This window comes from Bubalus bubalis, chromosome 3 (genome assembly GCF_019923935.1).
Source record: "Bubalus bubalis isolate 160015118507 breed Murrah chromosome 3, NDDB_SH_1, whole genome shotgun sequence".
In the NCBI taxonomy this organism is placed as follows: Eukaryota; Metazoa; Chordata; class Mammalia; order Artiodactyla; family Bovidae; genus Bubalus; species Bubalus bubalis.
In genome coordinates, this window is record NC_059159.1 from 121,811,948 (window position 1) to 121,827,391 (window position 15,444).

General features: G+C 48.8%; 2 protein-coding genes across 16 annotated transcripts; one reads left to right on the top strand and one right to left on the bottom strand.

Annotated features, from left to right (window-relative positions):
• Window position 1: 1 nt before the first annotated feature.
• RGP1 (RGP1 homolog, RAB6A GEF complex partner 1) lies at window positions 2–5,667 on the top strand. 15 transcript variants are annotated; one of them, XR_006549988.2, is made up of 12 exons: window positions 2–142; window positions 357–432; window positions 532–666; window positions 1,035–1,171; window positions 1,461–1,544; window positions 1,646–1,795; window positions 2,075–2,221; window positions 2,405–2,532; window positions 2,733–2,922; window positions 3,449–3,600; window positions 5,022–5,099; window positions 5,342–5,667. XR_006549988.2 is itself a non-coding variant. In XM_044940026.2 (11 exons), exons 3-11 carry the CDS (start codon window positions 551–553, stop codon window positions 5,037–5,039), a joined length of 1,122 nt encoding a protein of 373 aa, XP_044795961.1. In that variant the 5' UTR covers window positions 2–142; window positions 357–432; window positions 532–550; the 3' UTR covers window positions 5,040–5,667. The 15 variants fall into 15 exon arrangements, 14 of the variants coding, with proteins under 14 accessions (XP_044795961.1, XP_044795949.1, XP_006064432.3 ...); XM_044940026.2 differs by having other exon boundaries at window positions 5,022–5,667; XM_044940014.2 differs by having other exon boundaries at window positions 3,449–5,667.
• Window positions 3,793–4,862, bottom strand: LOC102395671 (microseminoprotein, prostate associated). The gene is made up of 3 exons (XM_006064365.4): window positions 4,733–4,862; window positions 4,443–4,551; window positions 3,793–4,077 (listed from the first exon to the last, which is right to left on the bottom strand). Exons 1-3 carry the CDS (start codon window positions 4,860–4,862, stop codon window positions 3,897–3,899), a joined length of 420 nt encoding a protein of 139 aa, XP_006064427.1. The 3' UTR covers window positions 3,793–3,896.
• Window positions 5,668–15,444: the final 9,777 nt, after the last annotated feature.

Genomic DNA, 15,444 nt, shown 5'->3' on the forward strand with positions numbered 1-15,444 from the left:
CACCCGAGCCCCTTCCGGCCTAGCCGGCCCGGCGCTTCCGGCCGGAAGGGACTCGGAGGGAAGTCCCGCCTCTGCCGCGGCCGCAGCGACGCACTTGGCCCGGGCCCGGAGGGGCGGGCGGCCGAGGCCTTCGAGGCACCGGGTACCCTGTTTCAGTCTGGCCCCCTGTTTCGATCTGAGGGGTATCCGGGCTTGGGCGCGAGGTGCCGGGCGGCCGGGGCCCCGGGCTGGGAGGTGAAACCTCCAGGGAAGGGGTCGGGGGTGGCCTGGGGGTCCCGGCGCGGAAGAGAGGGGATGACCTGGCGCCGATAGGGGCGGGGGGCTGGGACCCTAAGCGGCGCCGTCTCCCTCTGCAGTGCCCGGTCAGCTGCCGCCGTACCTGCCTTCCGCCTTCCCGCACTCCAAACCTGGGCGCTTCCCTCTGACACCGTGGTACTGAACGCCCGTTTCCTCGGTCCTCAACCCCAGGCTCGCCCGAGACACCCTTCCCTGCCATGGTACTGACCTCTGATACGCCTTGTTTCCTTCTAGATCCGATCCCGGAGCTGTCATGATTGAAGTGGTAGCAGAGCTGAGCAGAGGTCCTGTGTTTCTGGCAGGGGAGGCCCTGGAGTGTGTGGTTACAGTCACCAATCCCCTGCCCCCAACGGCCACTTCTGCATCCAGGTGGGGACACTGGTACTGAAGAAAGCGGCCCTTCTGGGAGGAAGCCTGGTATCTGTAGTGCTGAGCCAGAGCTCAGATCGTCCTGTGGCTACATCACCACCACCTTGTTCGTTGTGCTCTCATTGTAGGGAAGGGCTAGTTAACAGAAGATGTGGGTGACATAGCCCTCAACTCGCCTTTCCTCTCTCCTCCCCCTGCTACCTATGGTATACTTCTCTTTGTATAATGGTTTCTCTTTGGGGTTCTGGATTCTCTGATCCGGATGACAGCCACCTCTCTGTTGGTCTTCTCAGTGTGGTAGGGAGTTTGGGAGAGCATTTGTGAGGTCAGGAACTCCCCTCTGATGCCCTCTTTTCCTCCTCCCATAGTGAGGCTCTGGCCTGGGCCAGTGCCCAAATCCACTGCCAGTTCCACGCCAGTGAGAGTCGAGTGGCACTTCCTCCCCCCGACTCCAGTCAGCCAGATGTCCAGCCTGAGAGCCAGACTGTCTTTCTTCCACACCGAGGTTAGAGATGGGGCTTTTGCCTTCAGAGGGGGATGGAATCATTGTTACCAAGGGTGAAGTTGTCAGATTGTTCCGGTGGGTCATTACAGTCTCTGTCCTATTGGGGATGTGGTGTAGTGTAATTATTGTTTTGGGTGGCGTAAAGCTGTTCGTATCTCACCTTGAGGAAAGAGGAGTGGCTTAGTTTGGGTTGCCCTGTGTTGGCAGTGCTTACTGCCCCCACTTGCTGTGCTAGCCTTCTCCAGCGCTAGACAATGAGGTTATTAAGTTGCAGTCTTCTATTTTTTAGGTGAGAGAGGTCAATGTATCCTTTCCACTCCACCAAAAATCCTCTTCTGTGACCTGAGGCTAGACCCTGGAGAGTCCAAATCATGTGAGTGACTGCCCCCGGGCCCCTGGATTGCCTTCTGCGGCTCCTGGAGGGAGGACCTCTCTGGCTACTTCCGGCTGCCCTGACTACTGCTTCCCAACCAGACTCCTACAGCGAAGTGCTGCCTGTAGAGGGACCACCCTCGTTTCGGGGTCAGTCAGTCAAGTATGTCTACAAACTGACCATTGGCTGCCAGCGTGTCAACTCACCCATCACTTTACTGAGGGTCCCTCTGAGGGTTCTTGTGCTCACTGGTAAGCAAGGGTTCCTGGAGGGAGGGGCTGGGGAAGAGCCTCACCAAAGCAGTAATGCTCTTTAGAGAGTTTGTGAAAGGGGCTGGAGGGAAGCCTCCTGATCTTAGTCAAGGTGTGAGGGAGTTGGGGAGAGAAAGTCCTGGAGCACAGGTGAGATGCCTACCCCTCAGTTGTGGCACCCTGTACCTTCAGCACTGATGGTTGGCATCTAAAACCCTAACCTAAAACTCTAACCACTGCTCTTCTTTCCCACCACCTCTCCACTCACTCTCTCTCTAGGCCTTCAAGATGTCCGGTTTCCCCAGGATGAGGCTGTAGCCCCATCCAGTCCATTCCTGGAGGAGGACGAAGGTGGGAAGAAGGATTCATGGCTCACCGAGCTGGCTGGGGAGCGCCTCATGGCTGCCACATCCTGCCGCAGCCTCCGTGAGGATCCTTCCAGAATTGCCCCGCCCCTTCCTCCCCTGTAGTATTCCTGTCTCAGAATCAGACTCTCCTAACCGCCACATTCTTCTGAGGACCCACAGATAGTTCATGATTATAAAGGAAGGCCCACCTTTTGGACTCCCCAGTATGGACCCCAGGCTTACTGTGTCCATCTCTCCCCAGATCTGTACAACATCAGTGATGGCCGAGGAAAAGTTGGGACATTTGGCATCTTCAAATCTGTATACAGACTTGGCGAGGACGTGGTGGGGACCTTAAACTTAGGGGAAGGAACTGTAGCTTGTTTGCAGGTGAGAGAGGAGCGGGAACTTTGGGGGAACTGGGCCTGAAGGGTTAGGGTGGAAGGAGAGGGCCTGCAGAAAGACAGGTGGCATGGAGAAGTGGGTGTCATCCAGGGCCCTCTGGTAAAACAGCGTGAGGTTGGGCTGCCCTCCCGCCCAGTCAGCACGTCCCTGTACCTGCCTACACACCCTTGTCTTCTTGATCGCAGTTCTCAGTGAGCTTACAGACGGAGGAGCGTGTGCAGCCTGAGTACCAGCGGCGCCGCGGGGCAGGAGGTGCCCCCTCGGTGTCCCACATCACTCATGCCCGGCACCAGGAGTCCTGCCTACACACGACCAGAACCAGCTTCTCTCTCCCCATCCCTCTCAGCTCCACCCCAGGCTTCTGCACAGCCATTGGTGAGACCCTGACCATTGTTGGGGGCGAGGGGAGCCCAGGGTAAAATGCTGTGCTTTGGTACAGTATAATGGATCCTGGTTCCTAACACACGCCCAGAAGTTTCCACATCCAACCTCTGACCCTTAACACTTCCTCAGAACTTCAACCTGTTTCTTGGGTGCACGGACCCCTAAATTCTTAACAGCTGTGCAGATCTCCTCTCCCCCTGCCCACTGGGACCCTGTGGTGCACTTATCTCTGATTCCGCAGAGCATTTGCTTCAAGCTACCAAGTCCTGACTGTCCCACACTTGGGTTCTTAGGTACCTGATGCTCTTGTCCTTATTGTCATGTTTCCAGTGACAACACACTAGATTTCTTGAGCGAAATCCTCAATCCTGGCTCCCTGCCCCATGACTTCCCTGCTCTTCCTGAATATAGGGTTTCGTTTTTGTTTTCTAATTTACTAACCACATCCTGTCATTGGCTTTTACTCCTGGCGTCTAAATGCTTCTGCCTTTATCTCCCCCACCCCTGCCCGCCGCAGTATCCTTGAAGTGGCGTTTGCATTTTGAGTTTGTCACCTCCCGAGAACCCGGTTTGGTGCTCCTACCTCCCATGGAACAGCCCGAGCCTGCCACCTGGACGGGACCTGAGCAAGTGCCTGTGGACACCTTCAGCTGGGACCTGCCCATCAAGGTGCTGCCTACAAGCCCTGCCCTGGCCTCCTACGCGGCCCCTGGCCCCAGCACCAGCACTATAACCATCTGAGACTGACCCACGTGGCACAGCCTTCTTCAGGATCCTGAGAACTCAGCCCCTGGGCTCTAGTAGGGCCCATTGTTTCCACCTGGGGTCCAGTGGCACAGATAATGAGAGGCAGGCTTTCGGCTGGAGCGTTAACTTATTTATTCAGAATAAATCAGCAGCTGCTAGTGGTTTCCCTGGAAGTGGCAGCAGCAGTGGGCGGTCAGCAGAAGGGCAGTCAGTTGCATTTAGCTGGAGTGGGGAGCAGGCGCTGCAGGCACAGGGGTGTTAGCTGAGCCCCACTCTGGGTCGGGCCCTCCCCCTTTGCAGGGCAGCCGAGGGTCAGATTTTTGCACGAGGGAGAACTGGCATGTTCCTGCTTCCTGGCGTACCTCACAGCCCGCAGGGAAGTCGATAGGATGCTGGGACCTGGGGAACCGAAGGATGGGGGAAGGGTCAGGACAGTGAAGGTCCACCTTTATCCCTGAGCCGCATCCCCTCCCCAGCACTCCTCCCATGTCTCCCCTGTGCCCCCGGCCCTGCAGTATTTCTCTTGCCTGCCATATATGGATTTTTTTCATTTCATAGCAGGAATACTTTTCCTCCAGATCCATCTAACTCCCCTCACTCTGTAGCCTGAAGCCTTTCACACCTTCTTGTCAGTACCGTCAGGTTCAGCCAGCCTCTTACTGCTACTCCGTTCATTCTCACATCAGAGCAATCTAGTCACACCCTGGCCAGCTCTCAGTCCCTCACATCGGAGCCATTCTCTCTGGCCACCTTTGGTCACTCACGTATCACAGCAGCCCACACCGACAGGATGCAGACAGGTGCAGTGGAAGCAGTCCTTGCGGAGCCAAGACTCGCCCAGGGTGAAATATTTCCCCTCATAGTGGCAGGGGGCTGGGGAAGAACAGGAAATGTTAGAGCCAGAGTGGAGGAGTAAGGGCACGCTGCCCCTACGTGTGGTCTCTCCTCTGTCCCAGCTCCAGGGAGTCTGGGTTTGCTGCAGCAGGACCACCTCTGAGCCCTTCCTCCCAGTGCCCTCTGCACCCATCCTTCCTTACGCCTCACCCAGCTTTACCTTGAGCCTGGAAGTAGCACTTGCTGTGGACTCCTGGGTGCTGGAGGAGCAGAGATACCACCAAGTAGATGACCCCCCAGCCTCCCCGCGTTCCCGCAGCCTGTCCCGCCCAGGGTGTCCTTGGGGCCATTCCGGCAGTACAGCTCTTTCGGACCCTTCTTGGCTTCCGTTCAGGCTGCTCTGGCCTCGTCTCCTTGGATCTTCTCTGTTCCTCTCCTTGAGCCTTAGCTTCTGTCTCTCTCCCCTGGGCGCCTGTCTTACACCATCTCCGTGCCCTCTGTTCTCACAGGCTTGGGGATGTTTATAAAGTGAGGACCCTGGCCCCCTGCTGAGTGGAGCTGGAAAAGCCGTAACTCTGTTTCCTGAGGTGAGGGCATGAAAACAAGAGGTCTAGCTTTAACAAGCTGTGAGAGCTGATTCATGCCCCCGCACAGCCAGGGGGAGGAGGGTGGCCGGGGAAGGGGCACTGGACTGGGCACTTCCCCAGCAAGGAGGGGGTGGGGTGAGGGCCCCCAGGTGGTCCCCAGAACTCTCCCTGGCCTGGAGAGAAGGAAGCATTCCACCATCTCTCCCCGCCCCGTAATACACACACACACACACACTCTCCAGGGGTGTGTACGCTGGGATCCCTGCCTGGACCGGAGGGAGGCATTTCCTGGGGATGGCTAATCCTGTGCCCCAGCCAAACCAAGGAGATGCAGTAGGGTGCGACGGCCAGAGGCTCCAGGAGAGCAAACAGGCACCTGGTGTGGAGAATGTTTCTCTCAGACCCTAGGGCAGGGTCTCCTTGCAGTGTCCTAGAGACATGGCTGCCCCTCAGAGGTTAGGGGTGGGGGGCTGGGGGCAGGTGCCTCTTTTTTTTACAGGCATCCCAGAGATAAGACTATCCATTGTTCATCACCCCAAACACACAGCAAATAAAAGATCTTGCCATATCTGGGAATGGTTCTTTTCAAAGAGGAACATCTCTAAGTGCCCTCACGGTATGGGTCATTCCAGTTTTCACAAGAGAGGCCCCTCTTTTCTCCTGTATGTTACAGAATGAGGATTTAGGAATGTATCCTCTGATACCCTCTTTTGGATTTCCTGTAGGTTCTGGAGAACCTGAAGAGAGGTGATTAAGAGCATAGGTTGTGGAGTCAGACTCTGGATTTAGATCCTAATTCTGCTAAAAAGCTATGTGACATTGAGCAAGTTAGTTCACCTCTCTAAACCTGTTACCTTATCTGTAAATTGGGATAGTGATACCAGCTCATAAGATCATCAAGAGGATTCCATGAGATAATGCATGTCATGCTCCTAGCGCTGTGCCTGGCACATAGCCCTCCGGAAAGAGTAAACTGCTGTGGTTGGTGCTAGATGTTCCATTCTTTGAATGATGCAGAGGAGCTCTGTGTGCATGGCCCACGGCTTCTGTTGGGGCTGCTATAGACTTTTTTCACTTGCACACGTATGCTCCTTTCATCCTACCACTTCCTTCAAAAATTACCTCCAGGATGGTTTTGGTCCTTGTGTCTTTGAAACTCTAAATGTCCACTTTGAGAACAGAGTTGCTGATAAGCCTCCTTTTCCTAGGTCAGAACCCTCACTTTTTCCCGGGAAGACATATCCTTTTTCCATCCTTCCAGCTAACTTTGGGACTCCTGCTTTTTCTCATAAGGTTTCTGAACCATTTCTTTCCATCCTCCTGTGAACTCTCAAGTTCTCCTTTCTGACAAGTCTAATGCCAGCCTTTGGTATTAATTGCCCCAGCCACACCAGATTTCTTTCACTATTTCACACTCCAAAGACCCCTGTTCCAGCTATCACTCTCCTACCCACAAAGTCAATCACTTTGGCAATTAATTCTATTTTCCTTCTAAGTCTCCAGTGCCATTTACCCCTAGACTCCCCCTCCCTGTAACCCAGTGGTTCCAATCCAACTACTTCTAGAGGACTGCCCTCCCTCTCACCTTGTCACCATTCAGAAACAGCTTCATCAGTCCTCCAAACTCCCTATCCTTTTCCAAGAAGACAGCTTACATGGCTGGAGACGAGGACTGTACCGCACCTTCACCCTAGTCAGGTCTGATATGCTTTCCATCTCAGGAGCAGGAAGAGGGGGAAAAAAAAAAAATGGGAGCAGGGTACCCTGATGTAGGCTGGCATGTGGGAGGCATGGCCTTGGAATTCTCTGGGCTGGAGCAGGTGGATTCAAAGGCTTGACCAACACAAGGGCCCAGAAATCCTGTCAGTGGCCAGTAGCTCTGCTGCTGCCTTTGTGGGGACAGCAGCTGACACTCTTGATGCTTGGATCATAGACTTCCTTCTGCTCCTGCAACCTGGAGCCAACCCCATGGGGGGCAGACACTAGTGAGAGAGCTTGAAGGGAGTGGTGGTCATGCTGTAGGCAGAGGGGAGCCAGTGGGGATTGGTGTGTGAGAGGTCATGGGAGAGTGGTGAGAGTTCCCGCCTGTAGTGAAGAGGAGGTAGGCATACAGGGGCAGGAGTAGGGGGCTGCTTCTGCAGGAAGTCTGGAGCGGAGACAGGAGCCCTCTCCAAGAAGTTGCGGGGTAGGTGTGTGGCGGGGTGGTTGAGCCGGTTTCTTGCAAGCCTGCTGGTGTGCGGGCTCATGTGTGCATCTGTAGGGCTTCTCAGGACCAGGGCCACCCTTGTTGGGGTGAGTGTGTGTGTGTGTGCGCGCGCGTGAGCGCGCGCGTGCCTGGGGCATGGCTGTCGGGGATGCCAGTTGTTGGGGGCGCGGCGGTTGGCTTTCGGGCCGGGAGGGACGGCTGGCTCGCGCTGCCTACGCGGGGACAGAAAAACATCCGCCGGAGGCCCGGCCGGGCGGCGCTCCAACCGCGCCAGGCAGGTGCGCGCCGGGAGGAAGTGAGCGCATTCCGACGCCCCAGCCGGGCAGGACCGGAGGGACTGACAGCGGCCGTGGGGAGATTTGGGGGCCAGAGCCCCAAGGGGCGGCTGGGAGTGAGGAGCCCGGGGAGGGTCGTGGATGCGCCGAGAGAGAGTTGGGGGGAGGGTCCCTGAGGAGTCGCGCCCAGGGCTTGAACACCTAACAAACGCCCACCGACAGCCCCCGCCAGCTCCCGAACCCTCGGGAGAATTCAAGCCGAGGGAGAGGGGCCCAGGGGCAATTGAGAAAGTCGGGGAGGAGGCCGGGAAGGGCGGCGAGGAGTGTGGGGCTGTGGAGCGAGATCGCTGTTGGCTGGAGTACGGGACAGGCTTGGGCCGCCAGAGCATTAGATGGAAGACCCGCCCCCGCCCCCCCCACCCCCAACCACACACACACACACCCGCAGGTGGGAAGGGAAAAGAGCCACCCCCCAGATGCCGGTGCACCCCGAGAGTGAGAAGCAGGTTAGAGAGGAGTGGGAGTTAGGGCTCTCAGGGTCCCATTGTGACGAAGTCGTTCAAGACCTTGATTAAGGCATGGCGATAAGGAGTTCGGATTGGCCCCGTAGGTAGAATCGGGGTAATAATGAGGAGCTTGGAGGCAAGGTTATCTGTGTCTAGCAGTACTACCATCTTTGGTCTTTGCCAAAGGGCTAAGCATTGATCCTCTAATTTTTATAGTCATTTAAAATTGCATGGCTACATTTGTCAAACAGCTTAAGTTTTTTGAATTTTTAAAAATAGAAAAGTTGAAGAATCTGATTCAGTATTTGATTTAAAACTCAAAGTTTAGTTACATGGCATCGAGTCTTTTCCTTTGTCTTGCTTTTGCGCCTCGTTCCTGCCACTGACATGTGGAAATTCTTGTGTTGTTAATGCCTCAGTTCTGTGTCAGTGGCATAGAACTTCTTTTCCTGTCCCTCATCTATGGTCTTTATTTTTAACTCTAACTTTTGTCTGTGCAGCCCTTTAACCTGCAACTATATATCCTAAATCCATTAAAACATTTCATTGGCATTCAGTATAGAAAGACAAGTAACAACTTTACCATATATGTTAGGTTACTTATTGTCTTCTGTGGACGTGTGTGTAACTATAAAGTTTCTATATTTACCTTGTGACTGATAAAAAGAGATACAGCTAAAGTTGTGTTATTCAATAATATTTATGTAAACAGCAATTTATTAGTCTGATTTCTCTTCTAAAATCAACTCTACAGTGTCAGAAACTTACACTAATTCTATCATGATCTTTTAAATGTATTTTATCCTGGGCCAAAGGCAATTGCAAGGATTAGGATCATTGTAATTTATTTTAAAGATCCTTAAATTCCAGTTACTTTTGGCCCCACACAAGGAAATCTGGGTTTAAAAGAAAATAATTTCCTACTTTGGGCTCTGTTCCTCTCTCCCGTGCTGTTTCAACCCCAGCCCTACCTTATTCCCAGTGGCTTTTACCTTCATTCCTTCTTTGCTCTGCTGGGCATCTTTAGAGGAAAACTTCACACCAACTTCCTCTACCATAAATTCTATCCCTCCTCTCAACTCTACACTTCTCTTTGCCAACATACACCACTGCTGCTTCTTTGATTTTTTTTTTTTTTTTTTAAGCCTGCAGCCCTTTCTGGCTCTTTTCCATCTTAAACTCTAAACTCTCTCGTATTGAAAATCTTTTTCTTCCTTTCTCTTCGGTAAAACCTGGGATTTTTAAAGGGTTAGGCCTTATTTATTCTGCATGATCCACTTCTGTCTTCTTTCCTCTTCTAACATCTTTTTCTTACTCTGAATTCTGTACACTCTATTATGCTTACTTTCAGCACGGGTTCAACCTTCTCCTTGTGACTAAACATTCTTCCAGTAGATATAGCACAAGATTCTTTTTTCCCCGCATTATATTTCCTACAAGAAAATAAAAAAGTTTTCAAATGCACTTCTACTTCAGTCTCATCTGTCCACATTTTGCATCCAGAAGCATGACTGGGCTATTATTGGAAAGTCCCTTGAATGACCACTTAAGCTTGGTGTTGTACTAGGCAGTGTATAGTGCATTTCATCAGCCTGGTGCCAGATTCCTAAATTCTTACCAGTAACAGGTGTTATCATGTGTGTGTGCATGAATGTTCTCATATACATGCACATACCAAAGTACACAGACAATAGAACCATAAGTCAGTATATGACTATGAATATGTCTATTCAGTATATTTTACATTATGAACAAGCCAAATATATTTGGGAGTGGAAAATGAGGGTGGGTAGATTCATAGCTAGGATAGAAAGTTAAGAGACAATATCCTTTGCCATTCTTATTCAGATGAGGAGGAGAGGAATCATTCTTCTGGAGATGAAGGGACAGTTTGAAGGCGATTGAGTTTCAAGAGTTGAGAGACATGACTTGTAAGGTTGTGGTGAATGGCGAGAGGATGGGGTGAAGGGGCCAGAGTCCCAAGAATAGTTGCTGTACCCAGACAACTCATATTCCCTCTGGCAGAGAACATAAAAGATGCTTTGGTTGTAGTACCAATTTCAACCACAGTCAGGTTTCCATTGATAATCTATATTGAAATTGCCCTGTGTTGTCGCTGTACCATTGGAACTATTACCAAATTTTTCTTTTTAACTTTTTCTCCTTACAAATTGCTATGTAAATGATAGCCCCCACTACTAATAATTAACCCCCAGCTAAGCAGCAGCAGCAAACACCATTAATTCTAACTGAGTTTCTTATCTATTTAGATGGTTCAATTTTTCATGCTTGCCCCACAGTCTACTTCTGATAGTAGTAACCTTTGAAAACCCATTTATGACTTTCATTTTTATCTCACTTATAAATTGCTCTTAAAGTTATAGAGTCAAAACTAGATACTGAGAAGGCATCTACTTCTTTATTATCTCTGGAATATGACCAAGGAGGTCTTTGCTTGACTGTCTCTACTGAATGGAATGGATTACTGCCATCTGTAGTGGAAGCGGCCCATTCTGTTGTCAGCTAGCTTTAAGTTACTCACGTGTTGTTCAGCAGAAGTCTGCCTTGCTAGCATCTCATCCATTCCCACAATTCTGCTCTTTGAAACAGTATGGGAAAATTGACTTGTTTTTCAATGCAGCAGCTCTTTAAAGATTTGAAAGAGTTTGTTTTTTGTTAGCTATTTAAGCTTTTTTTCCTTTACTCTCACAAGTTCAATAGAACTTTTCTATTATGCTGGAAGTGTTCTCTACCTGTCCTGCCTAATCAGTAGCCACTAGCCACATGTGCCTGTTGAGCACTTGAATTGTGGCTAGTGTGACCGAGGACTGGAATTTTAAATTTTAGTTAATTTAAATTTAAATGGCCAGATGTGACTCTTGAGTTAGTGTAGTTCCAAACTCCAGGAGTTAGTACACTGTCACATGACTGGCTGTCTTTCGGCTGCTCCAGAAATCTTACGGTCACCTCAGACATAGTAAAACATATGTAACTGAGCTCTTTATCTGTCTGGAGGCCAGTCTTACATGTGGTCACACCTGGGAAAGAAACACAAACCCAACCCCAAAGCCCTGATGAGTAATGTCGGTTTTTACTGGACGTTTCTTAGAAGAGATAGAAAAGGAAGGTTATATCTCATCTCCCATATTTCAAAAGCAACACTGAAAACAAAAATCCCTCCTTTAATCTCTGTCCCCGAGAGTCCCTGAAGTCCCTGTCGCTTATCTTTCCCCTTCCTCCCCTTCTCTGACCTTGCTCCTCCTGCTCCTAGAGCACCACCTTTGCCCCCTTCTCCTTGAAGAAGGGTTTCTGGGTGTGCACTTCCTCCAGCTCCCCTTCCCTTTCATTGTCTCTGCTCAGTGAAGCCAGGGAACTTTTTCTGGATCCATCTTTCTTGGGGGGTGATTAGGGCTAGAAGGTCATAAATAATTATATTTTTCCTTTCTTCACATAATTCCTGGTTTCTTTCTAAGGGTCCTCTCTCTTTTTTTTTATCATTGCTGAGAAATCCTTATTTATCACTGTTTAGAAGAAGTGTCTCTAACATTTTGTTTTCATTCCAGATCTATTCTTGGCAAACTCTAAAACTACTTCTTCACAGTTTCTTCATTTTCTTTCTTTTTGCTTCTGTGATATTTTAATAGATTTATCTTCTCTTCCCTGGTCTTCATGGCCTACATCCACCAGGAGTGCAGCATTCATTTCCCACTGTGGTCACCCAGTGCCTTGTCCTCCCTTGATTCCCCTCTTAGCTCACCATTGTTGTCCATACCTGCCTCTCTTTATTATCTGTTATTTTCATCTTCTCCTTATCAGCGTGTGTACTAAGTCGCTTCAGTCATGTCCAACTCTTTGTGACCCAATGGACTGTAGCCGCCAGACTCCTCTGTTCATAGCATTCTCTAGGCAAGAATACTGGAGTGGGTTGCCATGCCCTTCTCCAGGGGATCTTCCTGACCCAGGTAATGAACCTGTGTCTCTTATGACTCCTGCATTGACAGGCGGATTCTTTACCACTGGCACCACCTGGGAAGCACCACCCCCCTTCTGTATTCTTTTTAAATCACTGTTTAAAATAATCATTTAGGGGTCTCAAGTGATTTCCAGGGGGTCTCATATAAGTCTCTGTACTATGACCTAAGAATATGTAGGTAGCATTGATTTCTGTGGATTGGGAAGTGATGGGGTTGAGGGGCAGAATATCCTTTCAACCATGGCATTACTAATGTTTTGGGCTGGATAATCCTTTGTTGCAAGAGTAGTTCTGTATACTATAGGATGTTTAGCAGCATCCTTAGCCTCTACCCACTGCATGTCAGAGGTACCTTCTCAGATGTGACAGCCTAAAGCATCTCCAGACGTTGTCAAGTGTTCCCTGGAGGGAAATTCTGTCCCCCGCCCCACCACATTCAGAACTACCATGCTAGAATATCAGCTTTCTGAAATTGATCAATACCTTTTCTCCTCATCTGCTGATGTGTTTGCTTAGCCCGAGTTTTCAAAACTGTGATCTTTGTCTTAGGAGGTAGCTTCTTAAAATTTCAGGTTTGTGAGCTCATCCTATATCTCCTGAATCAGAAATGCTAGAAGTAGAATCTGGAAATCTGATTTTTATAAGATACTACCCCCTTTCCCCAAAGTCTGGTAATTCTTATACCCTAGGCTTGACCCTCTGTGGCATAACTGCTGCATTACCCACATTTTTTCCCTGCAAGTCTTCCTGGTACTTCAGCTTTGCTTCCGCTCTTGGCCCCACAATGCCAACACAAATAGGGAGGCCTCAGGTTACTAGGACAACCAGGGCACAGGAAATCATAAAGTCTCAGCACTCCCACAGGCATCACAGACTGGCTATGCCAGCTTGCTTTCTCCTTAGGGACTTGGTCCTACTTCCTAATCCCCATCCCCAGATTATCCAGACTGGAAGAAACACAGGCCTAAGCCACACACCCTGATTTTGCAGATGTCATGGTGGAATATGGAATGGGTGGATGAAGAATTGTGAATGAAGCTTTCTTACTAACGTTGATATTCCAGGTCACCTTGGTGATAATTAAATTTTGTTACCTGTGAGAATTACATTCCCCTGAGAACTGATGAGATTACAAGTTTGGAGTCAGGCTGCTTCCATTTATTTATGTTATTTATATTTGTTTCTTTGGAGCTTGAGTCTTAGATCTTTTTGAATCCCTAGCTAGATGTTTTTCACAATTTGCTTTGGGTTAAAAGATTTAGCAATCTATTTCTGATACACTGGGACCAGCTAATGTTTCAGTTCAGTGCAGTTCAGTTCAGTCTCTCAGTCGTGTCCGACTCTTTGCGACACCATGAACCACAGCACGCCAGGCCTCCCTGTCCATCACCAACACCTGGAGTTTACCCAAACTCATGTCCATTGAGTCAGTGATGCCATTTAACCATCTCATCCTCTGTCGTCCCCTTCTCCTCCTGCCTTCAATCTTTCCCAACATCGGGGTCTTTTCAAATGAGTCAGCTCTTCATATCAGGGGGCCAAAATATTGGAGTTTCAGCTTCAACATCAGTCCTTCCAGTGAACACCCAGGACTGATTTCCTTTAGGATGGACTGATTGGATCTCCTTGCAATCCAAGGGACTCTCAGGAGTCTTCTCCAACACCACAGTTCAAAAGCATCAATTCTTCAGTGCTCAGCTTTCTTTATAGTCCACCTCTGACATCCATACATGATTACTGGAAAAACCATAGCCTTGACTAGATGGACCTTTGTTGACAAAGTAATTTCTCTGCTTTTTAATATGCTGTCTGGGTTGGTCATAACTTTCCTTCCAAATTTAGTAAGAAAATAATGGTTTCCAGATAATGAATGTAGGTTCTATTTACACTTTATTATAAAGCTAGTCATTTATTTCAAGGAAGACCATCTGATTTGATTAACTCTTTAAAGCCTTGAAGAAGTGCAGATCTCCTTTTAGGTAGATGCTTAGAAAATGTTGATTTGCTCCAGAAGTGGAGCTAGCCACCTTTGTGGAACATTCCTGGCAGGCCAGAGCAAGAGAGAATAAGTGGGGTGGTGGGGGACGGGAATAAAGTAGACTTGAGAGCTCTTCTCAAACAATTGAAGGACTGTCCTTGGAGAAGGAAATGGCAACCCACTCCAGTATTCTTGCCTGGAGAATCCCATGGATGGAGGAGCCTGATGGGCTACAGTCAACGGGGTCGCAAAGAGCTGGACACATCTGAGCGATTTAACTTTCAACTTTCCTGTGAAAGAGAGCTTAGATTTACTTGATTTAGCTTTACAAGGTGGAATAAGGACCTTCATTTCGGATGACAGTGATGGGGAACCAGTTTTGACTTAACAGGGAAGAACATTTGAACAGTTAGAGGATCTCAAATGGGAGTGAGCTGAATTGTTAGGCAGTGAATTATTTGTGACTGTATTGCTTGCATAGAGGTTAGAATACCATCTGCACAAGATTTAGATGTTAAGCTGGATTTGACATGTAAAGAGAAACAGGTAGATTTATCAGAAGTCAGTTCATCCTTTCTAATTTGATTCTGTGGTAACTATTAAAATCATTACTGTTTTTCTAGACATCTCTGCCAAACTTAACCCTCTTGAGTCATTGAATATTAGAGTTAATAATAGAGACTTTAAAGATTTCTCAAATGTTGTATCCTAGTCCTCTTGATTTCTCAAGAATGCCTCAGAGGTATAACGAAGTGGCTGGGAGGTATAATGAAGGAGAGCTGGGGCTCTGAACCCTGTCCCTATGAGAGGAGCGGGGGTTTTGCTGGGAAAAAAAAACCCTGAAACTTAAAGCCCTGATATTCCAGGTTCTTCATTTTATTGACAGAGAAAAAGATATGAAGCAAGAATGTATATTACCAAATATCACACAGCTAATAAATTTCAGTCTTGTAATTGAAATCTAGCTCTTCTAATTCCAATCATTGTTTTTTCCACTCTACTAGTCTACCTTCTTAAAAATTCAGTAAAATTTCTCTCCATTTTTCTGACCACCACTGTAATCTAGAGTGTTGTTTCTTTAGATCTACTCCTCTATTAGCCACTAAACCAGTCTCCCTGCTGTCCAGGGTCTCCTTCTTGTCTATTATACTTACTGTTGCCGTGTTATTCTTCATGAAACATTGTCTTTATCATGAGATTTCTCTGCTCAAGAACCCTTATGTTGCCTGTAAGAACTTCTGAGCCTCACACGTAGTTGGCATTCTTTAGAATCTTTGTTCAGCCAGATGAACTTGAGCCCATTCTCTTATGAGTAATAAATGGGCTATGTAATAGATTAACTGAGTCCCACCCTATCCATAGACTCCAACTTTGGTAAGATTTTTGTGTACATCTTTAATCAGAAAT